This window comes from Erinaceus europaeus, chromosome 11 (genome assembly GCF_950295315.1).
Source record: "Erinaceus europaeus chromosome 11, mEriEur2.1, whole genome shotgun sequence".
Lineage (NCBI taxonomy): Eukaryota > Metazoa > Chordata > Mammalia > Eulipotyphla > Erinaceidae > Erinaceus > Erinaceus europaeus.
The window spans coordinates 19,750,701-19,769,118 of record NC_080172.1 but is presented as its reverse complement, the minus strand read 5'-3'; the positions used below and the strand labels follow the sequence as shown (position 1 = coordinate 19,769,118).

General features: G+C 39.2%; 2 protein-coding genes and 1 long non-coding RNA gene across 4 annotated transcripts in view; 2 read left to right on the top strand and 1 right to left on the bottom strand.

The window, feature by feature from the left end:
- Positions 1–4,020, bottom strand: part of ARSK (arylsulfatase family member K) — a 40,251-nt gene extending 36,231 nt beyond the window's left edge. For both annotated transcript variants that reach the window (XM_060201187.1, XM_060201186.1), the window contains exon 1: positions 3,885–4,020. The gene's annotated coding sequence lies outside the window, so the exon portion shown is untranslated. The remainder of the gene's footprint in view (positions 1–3,884) is intronic.
- The window catches only part of LOC132541311 (uncharacterized), a 205,681-nt gene that overhangs the window by 28,062 nt on the left and 159,201 nt on the right, over positions 1–18,418 (top strand). The window lies entirely within an intron of this gene.
- The window catches only part of SKIC3 (SKI3 subunit of superkiller complex), a 104,670-nt gene continuing 90,527 nt past the window's right edge, over positions 4,276–18,418 (top strand). Inside the window, exons 1-3 of the mRNA XM_060201183.1 lie at positions 4,276–4,344; positions 13,591–13,740; positions 16,183–16,273. Of these exons, the coding sequence (XP_060057166.1) occupies positions 16,184–16,273 (90 nt within the window). The 5' untranslated portion in view covers positions 4,276–4,344; positions 13,591–13,740; position 16,183. The remainder of the gene's footprint in view (positions 4,345–13,590; positions 13,741–16,182; positions 16,274–18,418) is intronic.

Below are 18,418 nucleotides of genomic sequence, written 5' to 3'. Positions count from 1 at the left end.
AAAGGAAGAAAATCATCTCCTCTAATATTACTATAAAATTCACAAGTATCAAAATACTTCCATGATTCTAAGAATTTCAAAAAGATAGAAACAAGTATATTGTTAACAGTATCAGACCTACATTACTGACAGTAGCAATGAAGCATTATACTTGGACTTACCTGACTAGGGTAAATTGAATAAAGGAGTCCTTAGACCTGCAACACAGCTTACTTGGGTAGCGTACTTCTTTGCTGAGTGTGCAACCCAGGTTCAAGCCACCCTCCCACCCCCACACTACACTGAAGGAAGCTTTCGTGTTGTCATCTCTCACTCGTTTTTCTGTCTCTCTACCTTTCTGCTTCTATTAAAAAAAAAAATCAAAAAAGAACTTCTTGGAAAATTCTGAGTGATGATGGGCTGGCTGAAAGATATAATATTGAATAAAACAAGAGTCCCTGGTTCTGGAAGCTCACAGTCTTCTACTGGGGGAGTCAAAAACATCCTTTTCTCCTGGAAGAAGTATAAGCCAAGGAGAATTATAATTTGGGATATGGGTTTGGGGCGGGGAACACCCTAAAATACAGAATAACAAAGGAGATCAAGTTTGGATAGAATGAACAAGAATGGCTTCTGTAGGAGAAGGATCCAACTGCTCAAGTAATTTAAAGGACACATAAAGTTAGAGAGTGGACCCAGCCCAAGAGGCAGTAGAGCACAGGACTTGCTGGAAAACTTTAAGTCTTGAGTTCAAACTGGTACTACATGTGTCAGAGTGATGCTCTGAATATATATGGAAAAAATATATATATATGGAAATATATATATATATATATATATATATATATATATATGGAAATATATATATATATGAAAAAAAAAACAGGCATCTAGAGCCCAGAAATCTATCCTGGGATAGTCTTAGCAAATTCATAGTATGGAAAACTTCACTGTCTTTAGCAAATTCATAGTATTGAAAATTGTCACATAGAATACAACTTTTTTTTCTTTACTTGGGGGAATTAATGGTTTACAATAAACAATATAATACAGTAACAAAAATATAGTAGTCTGTACATCTGTAATGTACATGTACATTTCTCACTTTTCCACATAACAATTAAACCCCCTCTAGGTCCTCTGCTGCCATCATGTTCCAGGACCTGAACCCTCCCCCCCTCCCCCTAACCCAGAGTCCTTTACTGTAGTGCAGTATACCAAACTCAGTCCAACTTCTGCTTTGTTTTCTTATTTTTCAACTTCTTCTTTTAATTTATTATTGATGACTGATAAATGCCAGGAAATTTAGACTTCAAATGGAACAATGTATAATGAAACCAGTTCCTTGAACAATGTTAAGTTCAATGAAAACCAACAACTAATATATTTTCTCATCAAGTTTAAAGCTTAGTGAAATAACATAATTTGAGGATCTATTATATTTTGTTGAGAATTTTTTTTTTTTTCACCAGAGCACTGTTCAGCTCTGGCTTATGGTGGTGAGGGGACTTGAACCAGAGACTTTGGAGCCTCAGGCATGAGAGTCTGTTTGCATAACCGTTATGCTATCTGCCATCCACCCTGTTGACTATCTTTGTCTATATTTCTAAAAGATATTTATCTGCACACACTATTTATGTAGTAATGTATACAAATAGAAAATCTTTGTATTCATGCTATATTGAAAAAAGTAACACATCTAAATATTTCAGTCATCTCTGGAAGTTTCTTTTTAAATCATTCTTAAATTTTTTTTATTATCTCTATTGGAGAGAGACTGCCCAAAATAGAGAGGGGAGGGGAGATACATAGGGAGAGAGACAGAGAGACACCTGCAACATTGCTTCACCACAAAGCTTTCCCCCTGTGGGTGAGGAATGGGGGGTTTGAAGCTGGGTCCTTGCACATTGTAACATATTCGCTCAACCAGGTGTACCACTGCCCATCCCCTCTCTGGGAGTTTCTAGATGCAAACTTTAGACTTTCTTTTAGGAATGAAAATTTGCCTCTGGAAAGAGAGTTAATTTATTCAAGATCATGCCTCATTCTGGTTACAAGTATTGGCTATCCAACAGTAGAAAGGCCACATTCCTTCTCACAATTAGAATCAGTTCTGAAGCACCATATCATTTGAGAACTAGTCACAATGCCAGTGGAGACATCCACTGAGACAGCAACAAAACTTGAGTTCTCTCTACACTGATACTATTCCCTCCCTTCCCTATGATCTCAAAATCACCCCTTCATAAACCTGTTTCACATTACTCTTCAACATTGGCTTTCAATTTAGACAACAATAACGATTACTTTGAGAAAGATGCTCAATCAGTCCTTACTAAAGGCATATTCAAATCACTGAATTTTAACCACCATGGGCTAATCTATGTAAAAGCACTGCAACACAGTGATTAAAAAGCACTTGTGGAATTGTACACCTCTTATCCTACAGTCTTGTTGATCATTATTAAATCAATAAAAATAAATCAATGCCTCTGAATTACTGAGTATCTCACTCACAAAAAACACTTTTTTTTTTTTTTTTTTTTTTTTTTACCTCCAGGGTTGTTGCTGGGGCTAGGTGCCTGCACCATGAATCCACTGCTCCTGGAGGCTTTTTGTTTTCCCCCTTTTGTGGCCCTTGTTGTTTTATAATTGTTGTAGTTATTATTATTGTTGTTATTGATGCCCTAGTTGGACAGGACAGAGAGAAATGGAGAGAGGAGGGGAAGACAGACAGGGGGAGATAAAGATAGATACCTGCAGACCCGCTTCACTGCTTGTGAGGTGGCTCCTCTGCAGGTGGGGAGCCGGGGGGCTGGAACCTGAATCCTTATGCCGGTCCTTGTGCTCCTGCTGCGCCACCGCCCAGCCCCCCCAAAAAAAACCCACACTTTTATGGTACCAGATACGCATACCACCAACAGTTTCTGACCATAATAAATTCCAGTGATAATAATTTAATTATTATTAACTACATATATATATATATATATATATATGCAGTAGTTATTAAAATATGGGAAATGTTCAAAGTATCAGGTGATGCTGATAGCAGCATTCTTTTGGCTAATGGCTTGGGACAGTTCCATAACTGTTAAAATTTGAGAGGCCCCTTCCCCAATCCCTTTGGCATATAGGAGAGTGGGTACAATTATACCAATGAATGTATTTAAATCAGCACTAACTTGATTATATTAAATACTTGGCTATTAGAAATAAAGTTAACTTCTTTCACTCAAACTTTAATTTCTACAAACTTGAGTGAACTTAAAGCGACCATCAGAAAGCTAACACTTTTTAAAAATAATAATGAATTAATAAATTTTTATTATTACCATAATTGTAAGTCATAAGTGGTATAGACAAAACTGAAAATAATTTAATTTGAACAATAGGGATGTGGTGGTGAACAATTTTAAAAGGAGTAAAATTGTGCTGTGATGTTCAGGCAGTACTTGCTTCAGCACTCAAAATCATTTTTCTATTATTTGAACATTCTCCTCTCTTTCCCTTCATCTGTCACACAAGAGAAAGCTAATCCTAATTCTTTTTTTTTTTTTTTTTTGGAGATGCAGAATATTATTTTCCCCAACAACAGAATCAAAAGAAGCTATGGAATAAAAATTCATTAGTAGTGGTGAAATAATTTAGCTCTTTGAGTCTAGCAAAACTTTTCCCTCCCCCTCCCCCTTCTTTGCAAAGGCACTACCACAGTCTATGCATATTAGATGCATGTATCTGTGTTGTACGTGAGTATAGCGGGGCCTCAAAATAAAATTCATTTCTAACTTTGCATTGGAGCAAAACATTTTTAGAAATATGTGTTCCGTTTCCAAAGCCTGCATCACAAAAAGGCTTTGAGCTGCTTCATGCTGATAGTCCATGCACTGCCTCTAGCTACTTACAAAGGAGTCGCTCACGACTAGCACCACGTTAGGCACATCCTGCCAACTCAAAGGATCTTCACTTCTCTGCCCACTTGCCCTCGGGTCTGGTGCCGCTAAAGCAGAGACTGCAATTACGGATACCCATAGCAAGTGCATGTTGGGAGTGGTTCCGAGCGCCCCACTCCCTTCTCCTGTTAATAGGAACTCCTTTCAGATAGCAGAAGGGCGGGGAATCTGATAGCTCCGGTTCCCTTGTAGTGCACTGCACATAAACTACAATTCCCATCAGGCATGATATAAAGGCACATGCGCAAGACGAGGAATGCCGGGCTTTTGCTCAAGACCATCTAATCAAACACCGAGTGAACTTAAAAAAAAAAAAAAAAAAAATCCAGCCGTGTCCAGTCACGTGAGCCACGCCGGGGAAACGCGCATGCGTTGCGACTCTGCCTTGGAGTTTGTAGAAGCATCTGTCTAGGTGGGTTTCAGTCGCTGACTTTTTTCTTTCTTTTGGTCAGGGTCGGGATCAGTCCGTGGTTGAAATGCTATACGAGCCGCCCTAAAAATCGCAGGATCGGGGATTTTTGTTTGGCGCCGAACAAGCGTGGTTGAATCTTTTAGGTTAGACGAACCCCGGAGAGGTGCTGATGAGGTGGCGGCGCATCTGTCACTTGAATTGGATGAGCTGCTTCTTGGGGCGGGGTGGGGGGCACCTTCACGAATACATTTGTCCAAGGGCATTTCCAGCCTCCTCGTCTGCCTCCCTTTCCCCTGTGCAGTAAGGATTTAATTGTGTTCCCGAATGGGCTGAGGTGCGGGGCCTAGTGAGTTTCAGGTTCTGGCTGGGGGAAAAGCTTCGGTGCATTGCAGAGAGGAAAAAGGGAGAAACCAAAGCGGCTCTTAGAGGACAGCGGGACGTGTTCGGTCACTTGGCAAGTTTGCCATTAAAAAAAAAAAAAATCACTCCTTATCTGTCTTGGATGTGTAATTCCTTTGAATAAATCTGGAAGAAGCAGATTTCTATCCCAGAGGCAAATTCCGGATTTCATTAACAGAGTTTCTGGCATCGATTTTGCTTGTTTGGCCTATTAGTCATTTTAATGACCTTGGCGGGAAAAGGAGTGGTTGCAGTTATTTAGCATAAACTCAACTCTTCATACCTCAAAGTGTTTGTTTTTTTTTTTTTGGCATAAAGTATAATAATAGTCAGATCTTATTTGATACTTCCATACCACTTACTACGTGTTCTGCATTATATTGAGCGTTTATTGAGCCTCTGCCAGTTACTTTTACACAGATTATTATCCCTAATCCTTCCATCAATTTTTCAGAGAGAAAAACTAGCTTGGGCAGTTTACATGACTTCCCTGTCTGAGCAGGAGTCTGTTCAGACTCGCTACAGTTCTGTTTCTAGTTAATAATAAAATTTATGATGTTCTTTTGAGCTTTACCTTTGTTTAGAAAATGGTCTTAAGCAGTATTCTGAAGATTTGTGGGGATATACAAATATACAAACAATGACTTTGTCTGCAAGGAATTTATGCTCTAGAGAACAAAACTAACGTGAAATACGTAATATGCAGCATGGACAGTAGTATATAGGCGGACTACCTCATGTATAGTATGTTCAAAAATTAATTATGAGTTTATTTGGAATATAGAACACATCTTACCACTGAAATATTGTTGGCTGTGGTCCAGGAGGTGGTTCAGTAGATAAAGCATTGGATTCTCAAGCATGAGGTCCTGAGTTCAATCCCCGGCAGCACATGCACCAGAGTGATGTCTGGTTCTTTCTCTTCTCCTATCTTTCTAACAAATAAAATCTAAAAAAAAGAAAAGAAAAGAAAAGAAATATCGTTGGCTGACAGATCCAGAAGAGATTTAACTTTATCTGTAGTATGGTACTAGTACTGTGAGCTGTTTACTTTCTTTTTTTTTATTAGTCATTTTTAAAGTGATATACAAAATTATAAGATAATATTATCAAAATATTAAAATTAAAATATTAAACATTATAAGATAATATAAGGAGCATAATTCTACACCATCCCTGTCACCAGAGTTCTGTGTCCTCACCCCCTTCTGCAGATACTGCAGCAGCTCTTCCAAGGTAACAGATACAGGTTGACTATATATCTACATCAGTCGATCTTTTTTTTTTTTTTTTTATAGCTCATCTTTATTCACTTCGATGGCCCTGCCTTCACATCCTTTCTAAGTCACACCTCCACCTGTTACTATTTCTGAGTGTTTTTCCCTTTTCTTTTTTCCTTTCAGATAGGCAGAACAGTGCCTAACTTCCTCTGGTTTTTTCCAGATTCTCTAACCTCTCAATTGATGGTATGAAAACAAAGATTCTGGCTCCCCACCTGCAGGGGGGGGGGGGTCGCTTCACAAGCGGTGAAGCAGGTCTGCAAGTGTCTATCTTTCTCTCCCCCTCTCTGTCTTCCCCGCCTCTCTCCATTTCTCTCTGTCCTATCCAACTACAACATCTATAACAACAATAACAATAACAAGGACAACAAAATGGGAAATATGGCCTCTAGGAGCAGTGGATTCGTAGTGCAGGCACCGAGCCCCAGCAATAACCTTGGAGGCAAAAAAAGAGACAGATTCCTGGTGACAGATGTTTCTGGTCCTGGTGGAATTGGGGTTCAGAGCCCTCTGGTCATCTTCCCCTAACATTTTCCCATTTAAAAATGATTTACAAAATTATAAGATAATAGAGATGTAATTCCATGCCATTCCCACTACTAGAATTCTGTGTTCCCATCCCCCTCTGGGAGTGAACCAAAATTCTTTTTGGGGTGCATAATTAAGGAGTTCTGGTTTCTGTAATTGCTTCTGCACTGGACATGGGTATCGACAGATCAGACCATACCTCCATCCAGTCTCTATCTTTCCCCAGTAGGGTAGGGCTCAGGAGAGGTGAGCTTCTAGGATACGTTGACAAGGTCATCTGCCTGGGGCGATGAAGATGAAATTGTAGTAGCCTCTGCTACTTGGTGGCTGAGAAGCAGTAAGATATAATGCAGGGAAAAATGTTTAATAAGAAGGAACTATAGAGAAGAGAGCAGATGAGAATAGGAGCCTTGGGGTGGAAAGAAGCTAGGGTGTCTATTTTAGGTAAAATTTGAAAGCCATATTAGGGCTGAGTAGCTCCCAAACTTTTTTTAAATCACATTGATCTGACCTGCGGCCCATATATATTCGTATAACGTCTGAGTCTTAGTCAGTCTGAGCTGGGTGCCATGGTCACAGCTGCGGATATTCAGGGATGCAGTCATTATAGAATCAGTTCTCCCTGAGTGGCAGAGTAGGATGATCCAGCTTTCTTTGGAGAGTGGGGCAGCCCTTACCATCGCTACTTTATAGTGAGGGTAAGGCCTGATAGAGGTCCACAAAAGAGTTTAGGATGACATGACATTCCTGATGGAAGTGACCAGTGATGGTAAAGAGAGGGATTCATTAGAGGTCTGGCCCATAATATCTGTGGGAGAATCCAAAGATTCCCTCACTAGGGCCCCAGGTGTTAGGGTGGCCTGGGTATCTGAATTTACTTTATAGTCTTGGCTTTAAAGGACATATATTTTTTTGAGTTCCTGGTTAGGATGACAAAGACACATCTTTTTCTTCCTCTCTTTTCTGTTGACAGTGTCGTTAAAAACAGATATTTCAGTGGCTTGTCCTGAAGAATATTTATCTCCAGAGATAATAGCGCAGTAAAACTCTAAGGGGTTGCTAATTCTGCTTCTCATCTGATACTGAGTTTGTTCTATAGTATTCCTGTATAACTACTGTGTGCTAACCAGTTGTGCCACTGAAGCTCCTGTCCTACAATATTCCTAATGAGTGTGTTTTCCATTCTGTATGATTTCATCTCCACGGATGGAAAGCACACTTCCTTTGAGCAGCCCGCATTTGTGCAAATTTAATAATTAAAAGTTATTACTGGAGGCTGGGCGGTAGCGCAGCGGGTTAGGCGCAGGTGGTGCAAAGCGCAAAGACTGGTGTAGGGATCCTGGTTTGAGCACCCTAGCTCCCTACCTGCAGGGGAGTCGCTTCACAAGTGAAGCGGGTCTGCAGGTGGCTGTCTTTCTCTCCCCCTCTCTGTCTTCCCCTCCTGTCTCACGATTTCTCTCTGTCCTATCCAACAACAACAGCGACATATCAATAACATAACAAGGGCAACAAAATGGAAAACAGTGGCCTCCAGGAGCAGGATTCATAGTTCAGGCACCGAGCTCCAGTAATAACCCTGGAGGCAAAAAAAAAAAGTTATTAGTGCGAGCCAATGCCAGTCTTTCTACTTTTAACTTCCTCTTTTACATTTTGAGTTCTCTATCATCAGCCCTTTTCATCCTCTTAACCAACTCTGCTTTTCTTTCTCTTCCCCCCAGTTCTTTCAGTTAGATAATTTTTGGTTTCTTCATTGTTTTGATCACTGTTTTCTGGACATACTGCATTTGTTCATTTTTATTTAATTGCTAAAAAAAAAAAAAGAAAGAAAGGCTGTAGCTCTTTTTGGGAGAAAGGGCTAATTGTATATGTTATGCCAGACAATAGAAGCCATCACAAAATAACTGTAGACTCTTATTAATAGATTTAAAGGCATCATTTCTTCTTCTTTTTCTCCTTTTTTTTTTTTTTTCCTGTGATGAACTTTGTTGTCAATATTGTTACCATTATCATTTTGCTTTATGGAATGTTTGAATGTAACTTAAGGTTCTATTGCTTTAACTCAGGTATGTTGGACATATTCATCTCTAAATATTAGTTAGTTTTGACATTTATTTTTGTCTTTTTTGGCATGATTGTCACTGCCTTTTTATAAGAGCAGTTTTTGCTACTTTTTATGCTCGGTATGTTGAATAAATACAGTTTCAGGTAGTAGGCAGAAAAACTGTCACTGAATGAGCAGGTGCAAGATGAGTGCTCTTATATTGTCCCACTAAGGAAAGATAGAAACAGGCTGGGAGCATGAATCGACCTGTAAATGCCCATGTCCAGTGGAGAAGCAATTACAGAAGCCATGCCTTCCATATTCTGCACTCCATAATGATCCTGGGTCCATGTTCCCAGAGGGATAAAGAATAAGAAAGCTTCCAGTGGAGGGATGGGATACAGAACTCTGGTGGTAGGAATTGTACCCCCTCTTATTCTATGGTCTTGTTGATATTTATTTGTTTATTTTATTTATTACTGTTGTTATTATATGCCTCCAGGGTTGTCGCTGGGGCTTGATGCCTGCACTAGGAATTCACTGCTCCTGGAGGCCATATTTCCCCATTTTTGTTTCCCTTGTTGTTATTGTTGTTGTTGTTGGATAGAACAGAGAGAAATCCAGAGAGGAGGGGAAGACAGAGAGGGGAAGAGAAAGATAGACACCTGCAGACCTGTTTCACTGATTATGAAGTGACCCCCCCACCCCCTGCAGCGGGGGAGCCATGGTCCTCGAAACTGGATCCTTGAGCTGGTCTGTGCCCTTTGCGCTATGTGCACTTAACCTGGTGCGTAACCGCCCGACCCCCGATTAAAAAAAATTTTTTTTTATAAATAAATTTTAAAAAGTTGATACTGAAGAGTATAAATGGGAGGACCAGTGAATGGGAAAATAGCGTTATGGAAGAATATTAAAGACATTTATAAAAGAGCTAAGAATTTCTATGCTGTGTAGAAAATACTGGATTAAAGGGGAGGAGTTAGATGAAGACACATTAGGTAATAAGTTCTGTGAAATGCAAGAGTTGGTTTCTTTCTTTCTTTTTTTACTTTTTAAAATTATCTTTATTATTTGATAGAGACAGCCATACATCTAGAGAGTAAGGGGTGGTAGAGAGGAGAGAGAAAGAGAGACCCCTGCAGGTGGGGGACTGGGGGATTCAACTCAGGCGCTTGTGCATTGTAACATGTGCTCAACCAGGTGCATCACCACCCAGCCCCACTTTTTTTTTTTTTTAATTTATTTTCCCTTTTGTTGCCCTTGGTGTTTGTTTTTTTTTATTGTTGTAGTTGTTATTGATGTTATTGAGAGAAATGGAGAGAGGAGGGGAAGACAGAGAGGGGGAGAGAAAGACACCTACAGACCTTTTTCACCTCCTGTGAAGCGACACCCCTGCCTGTGGGGATCCCGGGGCTTGAAGCCGAATCCTTAGGCCTTAGGCCGGTCCTCGCGCTTCGCGCCACGTGCGCTTAACCCGCTGTGCTACTGCCTGACCCCCCCCCACCACTTTTAAAAAAAAAAAAAGTAGTTGGTGTTCATTAAACTTTTCCTTAGAAAAATAGGAATACATTTTCAAGCTAGAAAGACACGTATTATTTTATCCTAAAATTACTTAACTTCCTGAAACTAGGTATGTGTTCGTGTCCCTCCCCCTTATACTCTTAACCACTATTCAAAAGCAGGATATTCTATATTCCTACTTGCTATGATTTGATGGATTATTTTGAGAGTTTGGGAAATGTTACTACCATTAATTTATTAAAGATTTTGAGTATTCCCAGATCCTCAAGTGACTTAACTGAAATCACACCAAATAGCAATGTATCCTTTCTTAGTGGTAGTGAGTGAGACCTGTATGAGAGATATTAATGTTCGTATATTATTGCTTACTAGCAACTTAAATGAAGAAGTAACAACAAGGATAGAGGGCTCCATTGTAGTCAGAGCAATTGTAATTACATTTGGATATACACAGGAATAGGGAAAGGTATTGAACGTTAGGTTTGATTACCAAGAAAAGAGTGGCGTTTGTAGTGGTCTTTAAACAATAACTTACTTTGAGCGACCAGAAGGTGGTATACCTGGTACAATGCATAGGCTACAATGCTCACAGACTCAGAGTCAAGTCCCACACTCCCACCTGCAGGAGGAAGCTTCATGAGCAGTGATAGAGCTGAAGGGTTGTCATTCCACACCTGAAGTCTCTCTGGTCACAGTCTGAAGTGAAGCATACTGCGGTGGCACTGGTTGCGTTGATTAGGTTGCGATCCGCAGATGCAATATGATTTGATTTGAATTGAGAGCAGCATGCAGGAAAGTGGGCCCCTCCCCTAAGGTTCCAGGACTGGGGGAAATATAGGCTCTATAGTGGAAATGTGAGGTTCCTGTTGTCTTAGGGTTCAAGACAATGGATAGTTATTGTTATCATCTCATTATTTGGTTATTGGGTTAACTTTGGAAAGTCCCTTTGTTAGGGTTTGGGGTATAATACCCAGCATCTTGTATATAGCTGTGCTACCGGTTTATTCTGTTCTCCCTGGTCTAGGCTTTTGGGAGAGATAACATATGAAAGACAGCCTATGTATTAAAAAGACTCAGTCTGTGTTTTAAGAAGTTCTAGACATATGGTCAGTTTTTCCCCTCTCATATTAATTAAATAGTGGTTTATATGTTTGCACTTTAATAGGATTGTACATAAACACCACTCCCACCACCAAAAGACTGTCCCATCCCCAACCCCCCCCCCCCCCCCCCCCGCTGCGCCGGGAAGCCCAATGGCCACCCTCCACTTCAGCACAGTGTTTTTACATTGGTGCCCTGCTCTCGATTTAATCAGATCCTGCTTTTAGTTTCCCTTTCTGTTCTTCTTTCTCAACTTCTGTTGATGAATGGGGACATCCCACACTCATCTTTATCTTTCTGACTTAGCTGACTTAACATAATTCTTTCTAGCTCTGTCCAAGATGGGTCAGATAAGGTGGGCTCATTGTTCTTAATAGCTGCATAGTATTCCATTGTGTATATATATCACAGCTTTCTCAGACACTCATCTGCTGTTGGGCACCTGGGTTGCTTCCAGGTTTTAGCTATTATGAATTGTGCTGCTATGAACATAGATGTACACACATCTTTTTGGTTGGGCATTATGGAATCCTTGGGGTATATCCCCAGGAGAGGAATTACTGGGTCATATGGAAGGTCTATGTCTAGCCTTGTGAAAGTTCTCCAGACTGTTGTCCAGAGAGGCTGGACCAATTTACATTCCCACCAGCAGTGTAGAAGGGTTCCTCTGTCCCCACAGCCTCTCCAACATTTGTTGCTGCTATCCTTTTTGATGAATGCCATTCTCACAGGAGTGAGGTGTTATCTCAATGTTGTCTTTATTTGCATCTCTCTGACAGTCAGCGACCTGGAACAGTTTTTCATATGTTTGTTAGCCTTTTGGATCTCCTCTGAAGTGAATGTTTTGTTCATATCCTTTGCCCATTTTTGGATGGGGTCATTTGCTTTTTTGGTGCTAAGTTTGCTGAGTTCTTTATATATTTTGGTTATTAGTCTCTTGTCTGATGTTTGGCATTGAAGATCTTCTCCCATTCTGTGAGGGGTCTCTTTGTTTGTGTGATAATTTCTTTGGCTGTGCAGAAGCTTTTCAATTTGATGTAGTCCCATTGGTTTGTTTCTGCTTTAGTCTTCCTTGCAATTGGGTTTGTTTCATCAAAGATGTCCTTGAGGTTTAGGTGGGAAAGTGTTCCACCAATGTTTTCCTCTAAGTATTTGATAGTTTCCTGTCTGACATCCAGGTCCTTGATCCATTTGGAGTTGATTTTTGTTTCTCGTGAGATAAGGTGGTTCGATTTCATTCTTCTGCATATTATAACCCAGTTTTCCCAGCACCATTTATTAAAGAGAGCCTCCTTCTTCCATTTAATGCTTTGGGCCCCCTTATCAAAGATTAGATGTCCATAGGTGTGGGGGTTTAGACCTGGGCTTTCAATTCTGTTCCACTGGTCTGTGTGCCTATTTTTGTTCCAGTACCAGGCTGTTTTGATGATGATGGCATTATAATATAGTTTGAGATCTGGGAGTGTGATGCCTCCGTTTCTGTTTCTTTTCCTCAAGATGGTTTTGGCAATTCTGGATGTTTTCTGGTTCCAGATAAATGAATGTAGTTTTTGTTCTATTTTCTTAAAGAAGCTTGGTGGAACTTTGATGGGTATTGCATTAAATTTGTATATGGCTCTGGGGAGAATATTCATTTGGTGATATTTATTCTTTCCATTCATGAGCATGGGATGTCTTTCCATTTCTTGGTATCAGTTTCTATTTCCTTGAAGAGTGACTCATAGTTTTCAGTATACAAGTCTTTCACTTCTTTGGTCAACTTTACTCCTAGGTATTTTATTGATTTTGTTGCAACAGTGAATGGGAGTGATTTCTGAATGTCTTCTTCAGTTTTAGTGTTTTCATAGAGAACTGCCACTGATTTTTGTACATTGATTTTGTAGCCTGATACCTTGCTATATTGCCTAATGACTTCCAGTAGTTTTCTACTGGATTCTTTAGGTTTTTCTATGTATACTATCATGTCATCTGCAAATAGTGAGAGTTTGGCTTCTTCCCTTCCAATCTGTATTCCTTTGATTTCTTTCTCTTGCCTCATTGCTATGGCAAGAACTTCCAATACTATGTTGGAGACATAGTATTGGAACCAGCACTGCTCAGCTCTGGTTTATGGTGGTATGGGGGATTGAACTGGGATTTTTGAAGCCTCAGGCATGAGTCCCTTTGCATAACTATTAAGCTCTCTGACCCTCGCCACAGTGACTTTTATCGTGGAAATGTATTTATTTCTTAATTTATTTTTAATTTGATCTCTTAAAACTGCTTTTCCTTTTTTTGCTTGGTCATTTTATTATTATTGTTTTCCTTTTGAATATCTCTCCCTTTATATTGATCCCAGTAAGTTGACAGGATTATTGATATTCTTTTCTCTTTTAGTCTACAGATCTATCTGCCACAACTGAGTTTGGCATGAAAAAGTTTAATGTGAAATCCATGTTGAAATTTATTGACCTTTCCAGTCACACTTTATAGACTGCCACAAATCATCCTTCTGAAGTTTGCATCGAGACGTTTATGTAATTTCAGGTAAGAGAGCAGTTTCTAAAATTAAGAGTTTATAAAATATGCTACTTAAATTATGTAATTTTAAAATTAGGAAGAATGTCACTTTTTAAAAGAGTTTGTTAAGGGAATCTGAGTGTGACTAGAAAAAATAATTTTTATGATAGCTTCAGTTTTCTAAGCATTTTTCTTTTCTTAAAATATTTTAAAGATTTCTTTACTTATTTATTTCATGAAAGAGAGAGAGAAACAGACAGGCCAGGGCACTGCTCTTGATCCTCTTGTATGTAAGGAATCCTCTCTTCCCATAGAGTCACTTACCAGGCCACTAGACATAATATTCTCCCTTCTCTTCCCCTCCTTTCCCCTCCCTTTTGCTTTTTTTCTTTCTTTTTTTCTTTTTTATTTACAAAATGGAAATATTGACAAGACCATAGGATAAGAGGGGTACAATTCCACACAATTCCCACCACCAGAACTCTGTATCCCATCCCCTCCCTCAATAGCTTTCCTATTCTTTATCCCTCTGGGAGTATGGACCACTATGGGGTTTAGAAGTGGGGAAGTTTGGCTTCTGTAATTGCTTCCCCTCTGAAAATGAGCATGACAGGTCAATCCATACTCCATTTTTCTTTACCAGAGCACTGCTCAGCTCTGGCTGACAGTGGTGCAGGGAGGATTGAATCTGGGACTCTGGAGCCTCAGGTGTGAGAGTCTCTGCATAACCATTATGCTATCTTAACCTTTGCTGGATAAAATATTCTTTAAGTCAAAATGATTGTTTATTTCCTAGCTTCTTAGTGATCTGATATTCAGTCATGCCCTATTCTTTGGGTTGCAAGTCTCCCTATGTTAGTGAGCTTTCTTCTTGGTTCATTTTACTGCTTTGAGCTTCTTATTTATAGCTTCTTGTTTACAGCTAGATAATGCTGTTCCATCTTACCAATGAAAAGAAAGTTTAATAGAGCTAGTAAATATTAGTGCTTCTTTGCACAATGAATTATGATTGCATTTGATTTACATGCTAGTAAAACAGAATAAGATAAGAAATCTTAAAAGTTTGCTATCTTATTTATTATCTTTATTCATTGAATAGAGATAGCCAGAAATTGAGAGGGTAGGGGGAGATAGAGAGGGAGAGAGACAGAGAGACACTTGTAGACCTGCTTCACCACTTACAGAGCGTCCCCTCTATTGGTATCGGGGGGCTTGAACCGAAGTCCTTGCACATTGTAGCATCTGTGCTCAATCAGGTGTGCCACCTCCCAGCCCTGCTATCTTAAAGTTTAAATTAATATATCATAAAATTAATCGAGGAAGTACATAGCTAACTAACTGCTATTACACCTTTTATGGCTGAAATTAGTGTGCAGTTCACTTGGATAGTTATTGTCTTCAGTTAAGTGTCAACATGGCATTTTTGTCCTCTTCAAAAAATATATTATAATCAATGCTGTGCTGCTAGAGTCCTACAATAATATTTTCTGTGTAGGAAGTTAATATAATGGTTTACACTTTATAGAAACTACTATTAAAACATAGTGCTTTCTAAGACTTATTATCACAGTTGCTGAAATTGGTGTTAGTGTTTTTGCTCTGTAATTTGGACTCATTCTGTTCAATCATACTTACTGTGGGACTGGGTTGAGATTAATATTGTATTTTAATCCAGGCTCAAAGATCATCTGTATTATAACTCACTGTATGAAATTAAATAAATTCAAATAGAGCTCAATTTCAACAAATATTTTTTGATCTCTATTTGTCAGGTACTAGGTGCTGGACATACAACAGTAAACAAAAACAAGACAACAATCTCTGCCTGTTTGAAACTTACATTCAGGTTGGGATGGAGCACAGATAGTAAATAAGATAAATAAGTAAAATACCTAGTATATTAGATGGTTGTAAGAGACTTGAAGGAATATAAATCAAGAGGTGGAGATAGGTGGATAATGGGTAGTAAGAGTAGGGGGAAAGAAGTTAAAATGTGTGTGTGTGTGTGTGTGTGTGTGTGTGTGTGTGTGTGACTTTCAGTGTCTGAGAGAGACCAAAGCACTGCTTTCCCCACTTAATGGCATTCTATTGTTTATATCACTTTCCTTTCTTTATCCTTCCTTCCTTTCTCCCTTCTTCTGTCCTGCTTTCCTACTTTTTTTTTTTTTAATTGTGCTGGGAATTGAACCCAGCGTCTCATGTATGCAAGGTATGCACTTTGTCACTGAACTATCTCCTTGGTCCCTAGAAAGTGAACTTTTTCCAAGTAGTATTGTTAAGGAAGATTTCACTGAAGAGTGATGTTTCAGTTAAATTGAAAAGGTGAAAGAATAAACTGTGTATATATTAGGTAGAAAGAGTGTTCTAAGCAGAAGATATTATGTGTACCTTTTTCAGATGGTTGAGCCTGTTGGAACTGTTGCAATTATGTTGTTATTATAGATCAACTCAGGCTTTTTATTTTGACAGAATGTCTAGCAAAGAAGTGAAGACTGCACTAAAAAGTGCTAGAGATGCAATCAGAAACAAAGAGTACAAAGAAGCTTTGAAACACTGTAAGGTAACTGATAATGTTTTCCTTCTACAATAAGAAGTTTGGAAACTTCTAAGCTGTTACCCACTTAGAAATATTACCGATTTTAACTTGCAAATCACTTTACTATCTAAATAAAACAGAAGTGGTAAGATGATATAATAGAACTATTAGAGTATTTGTATAGGATAAACCATTCCTGTCATACTTGATTTTGTGTTTGTATTGCAACATATTGCTAGCTCCAAGTTCTCAAAACTGGAATAGCTTTGAGGAATCTTTGGATGGGGTTGCATTATGGATTACTATTAAACCTTTTAAGTTTTCATTCTTTAATGGCATGTTGACATTCTGATTTATTTTTATTTTTTATTATCTTTATTTAGTAATTAATAAAGATTTTTTTATTATTAAAAAAATAATAGCACTGCTTTACCACTTGCAAAGCTTTCACCCTGCAGGTGGGGACTGGGGGCTCAAACCCAGGTCCTTGTGTACTATAACATGTGCACTCAATCAGGTGCTCCACCACCCGGCCCTGACATTCTAATTCTGTCTGGTCTGTGATCATAGAATCAAGCTTCTGAAGTTCTTTTGTATGCTGATGGGAACGTGTTAATTCAAAGGGGGATGTGAATGTGGAGGAGAGAGATATAGTAGTGTAGGAGTGAATTCCTTGGGGAATTGAGAATGGATGGGGTCCAGAGCTCGGACCTTCTATTCTTTTATAGATATGTGCAGATCCATATGCTATTAGGTTTGTAGATTTGGGGTGGAGTGGAAAGATAAGAATGGTCTCCTTTGATTGTTTCTGTTTTCTTTATTTTGTCTGAGCTGCAACTAGAAGAGTGACAGTAAGTTGAGATGAAAGAAGGTGTGAAATGATTTGCTATTCATACTGGGAAAAGAAACTTACTTGTAAGAACTCTAAGAATCACCAGGCCTTAGTGAATGTCCTTTTGAAGTTTTGTGTTATTTAAAGTGAAATTAGTGAACTGAGTTTTGTAGCTTCTGTCTGTATGTTCAGCTTCTCAGGCTTGGAGATGAGCTTGATGGGATTCAGGTATGGCTTGGGAGAAAGACGAAGGGAACGGAGGAAAGGTACAGGGGTGTGATGATAGACGGGTCTTGGAGACTTCAACTTGGAAAGAGAAAGATTGGAATTGGATAATGAGGAGATGGTAGAAAGAAGATTTGCCGTGGTCCGGGAGGTGGCTCAAGCATTGGATTCTCAAGCATGAGGTCCCAAGTTCAATCCCCGGCAGCACATGTACCAGAGTGATATCTGGTTCTTTCTCTCCTGCTATCTTTCTCATTAATAAATAAATAAAAATCTTTTTTTTTTTTTTTTAAAGAAGATTTGTCATCAACATAATAGAGGTTAAAGAATTGTCACTGTGGGACCATTACAGTAGTTGAGTTGTGAAGACAGAAGGAAATACTTGAAATGCCATTTTGGATAGTTGAGTCGTGCTGCAGATAGGTGACTGAGGGACCACTGTGCTCAGTGGGTTATGAACATGACTGGTAGAATCATTATAGGAATTGATATGGAGAAGGATACACAGTTGTCACTAGTGGAAAGGGAAGTTGTCACTAGTTATCTAGGAAGCTGCTAGATTGTAGGAACAAAAAAGGTGTTTTTCATGCCTTGATCTTTAAAGGTATGGGGATTTTTGAATGATAGAAGGGCAGAAGAGATGACAGTGTAATCATGGAGAACCCTCTTCTTGTCTCCCAGCCCCATGACATGTGGAATGTAATAGAAAATAAGTCAGCGTGGGGGCTGGGCAGTGGTGCACCTGGTAAAGCACACATACTCCCAAGTGCAAAGTCCCAGGTTTGAGCCCCCACTCTCCCCCTGCACAGGGTTTGCTTCATGAGCGGTGAAGCAGGTCTGCAGGTGTCTGTCTATCTTTCTCTTTCTCTCTCTTATCTCCTGTCATCTCTCAATTTCTCTTTGTGCTATCTAAAAGAAAAATAAAAACAAAAAATAGGAAAATAAATCAGCTACATGTAAAATTTATTGGGAGGAATCCAAGTTTCAGTTAAGACAGAAATATTTAAAATAAAGGTTGAAAATGTAGAAGGAACTTGGCTTATTCAGACTGATACTAGTAGTTCCAGAGAGCACAATGGAGACCTTAGGTGAGTGGGAGGGAGACGATTGCA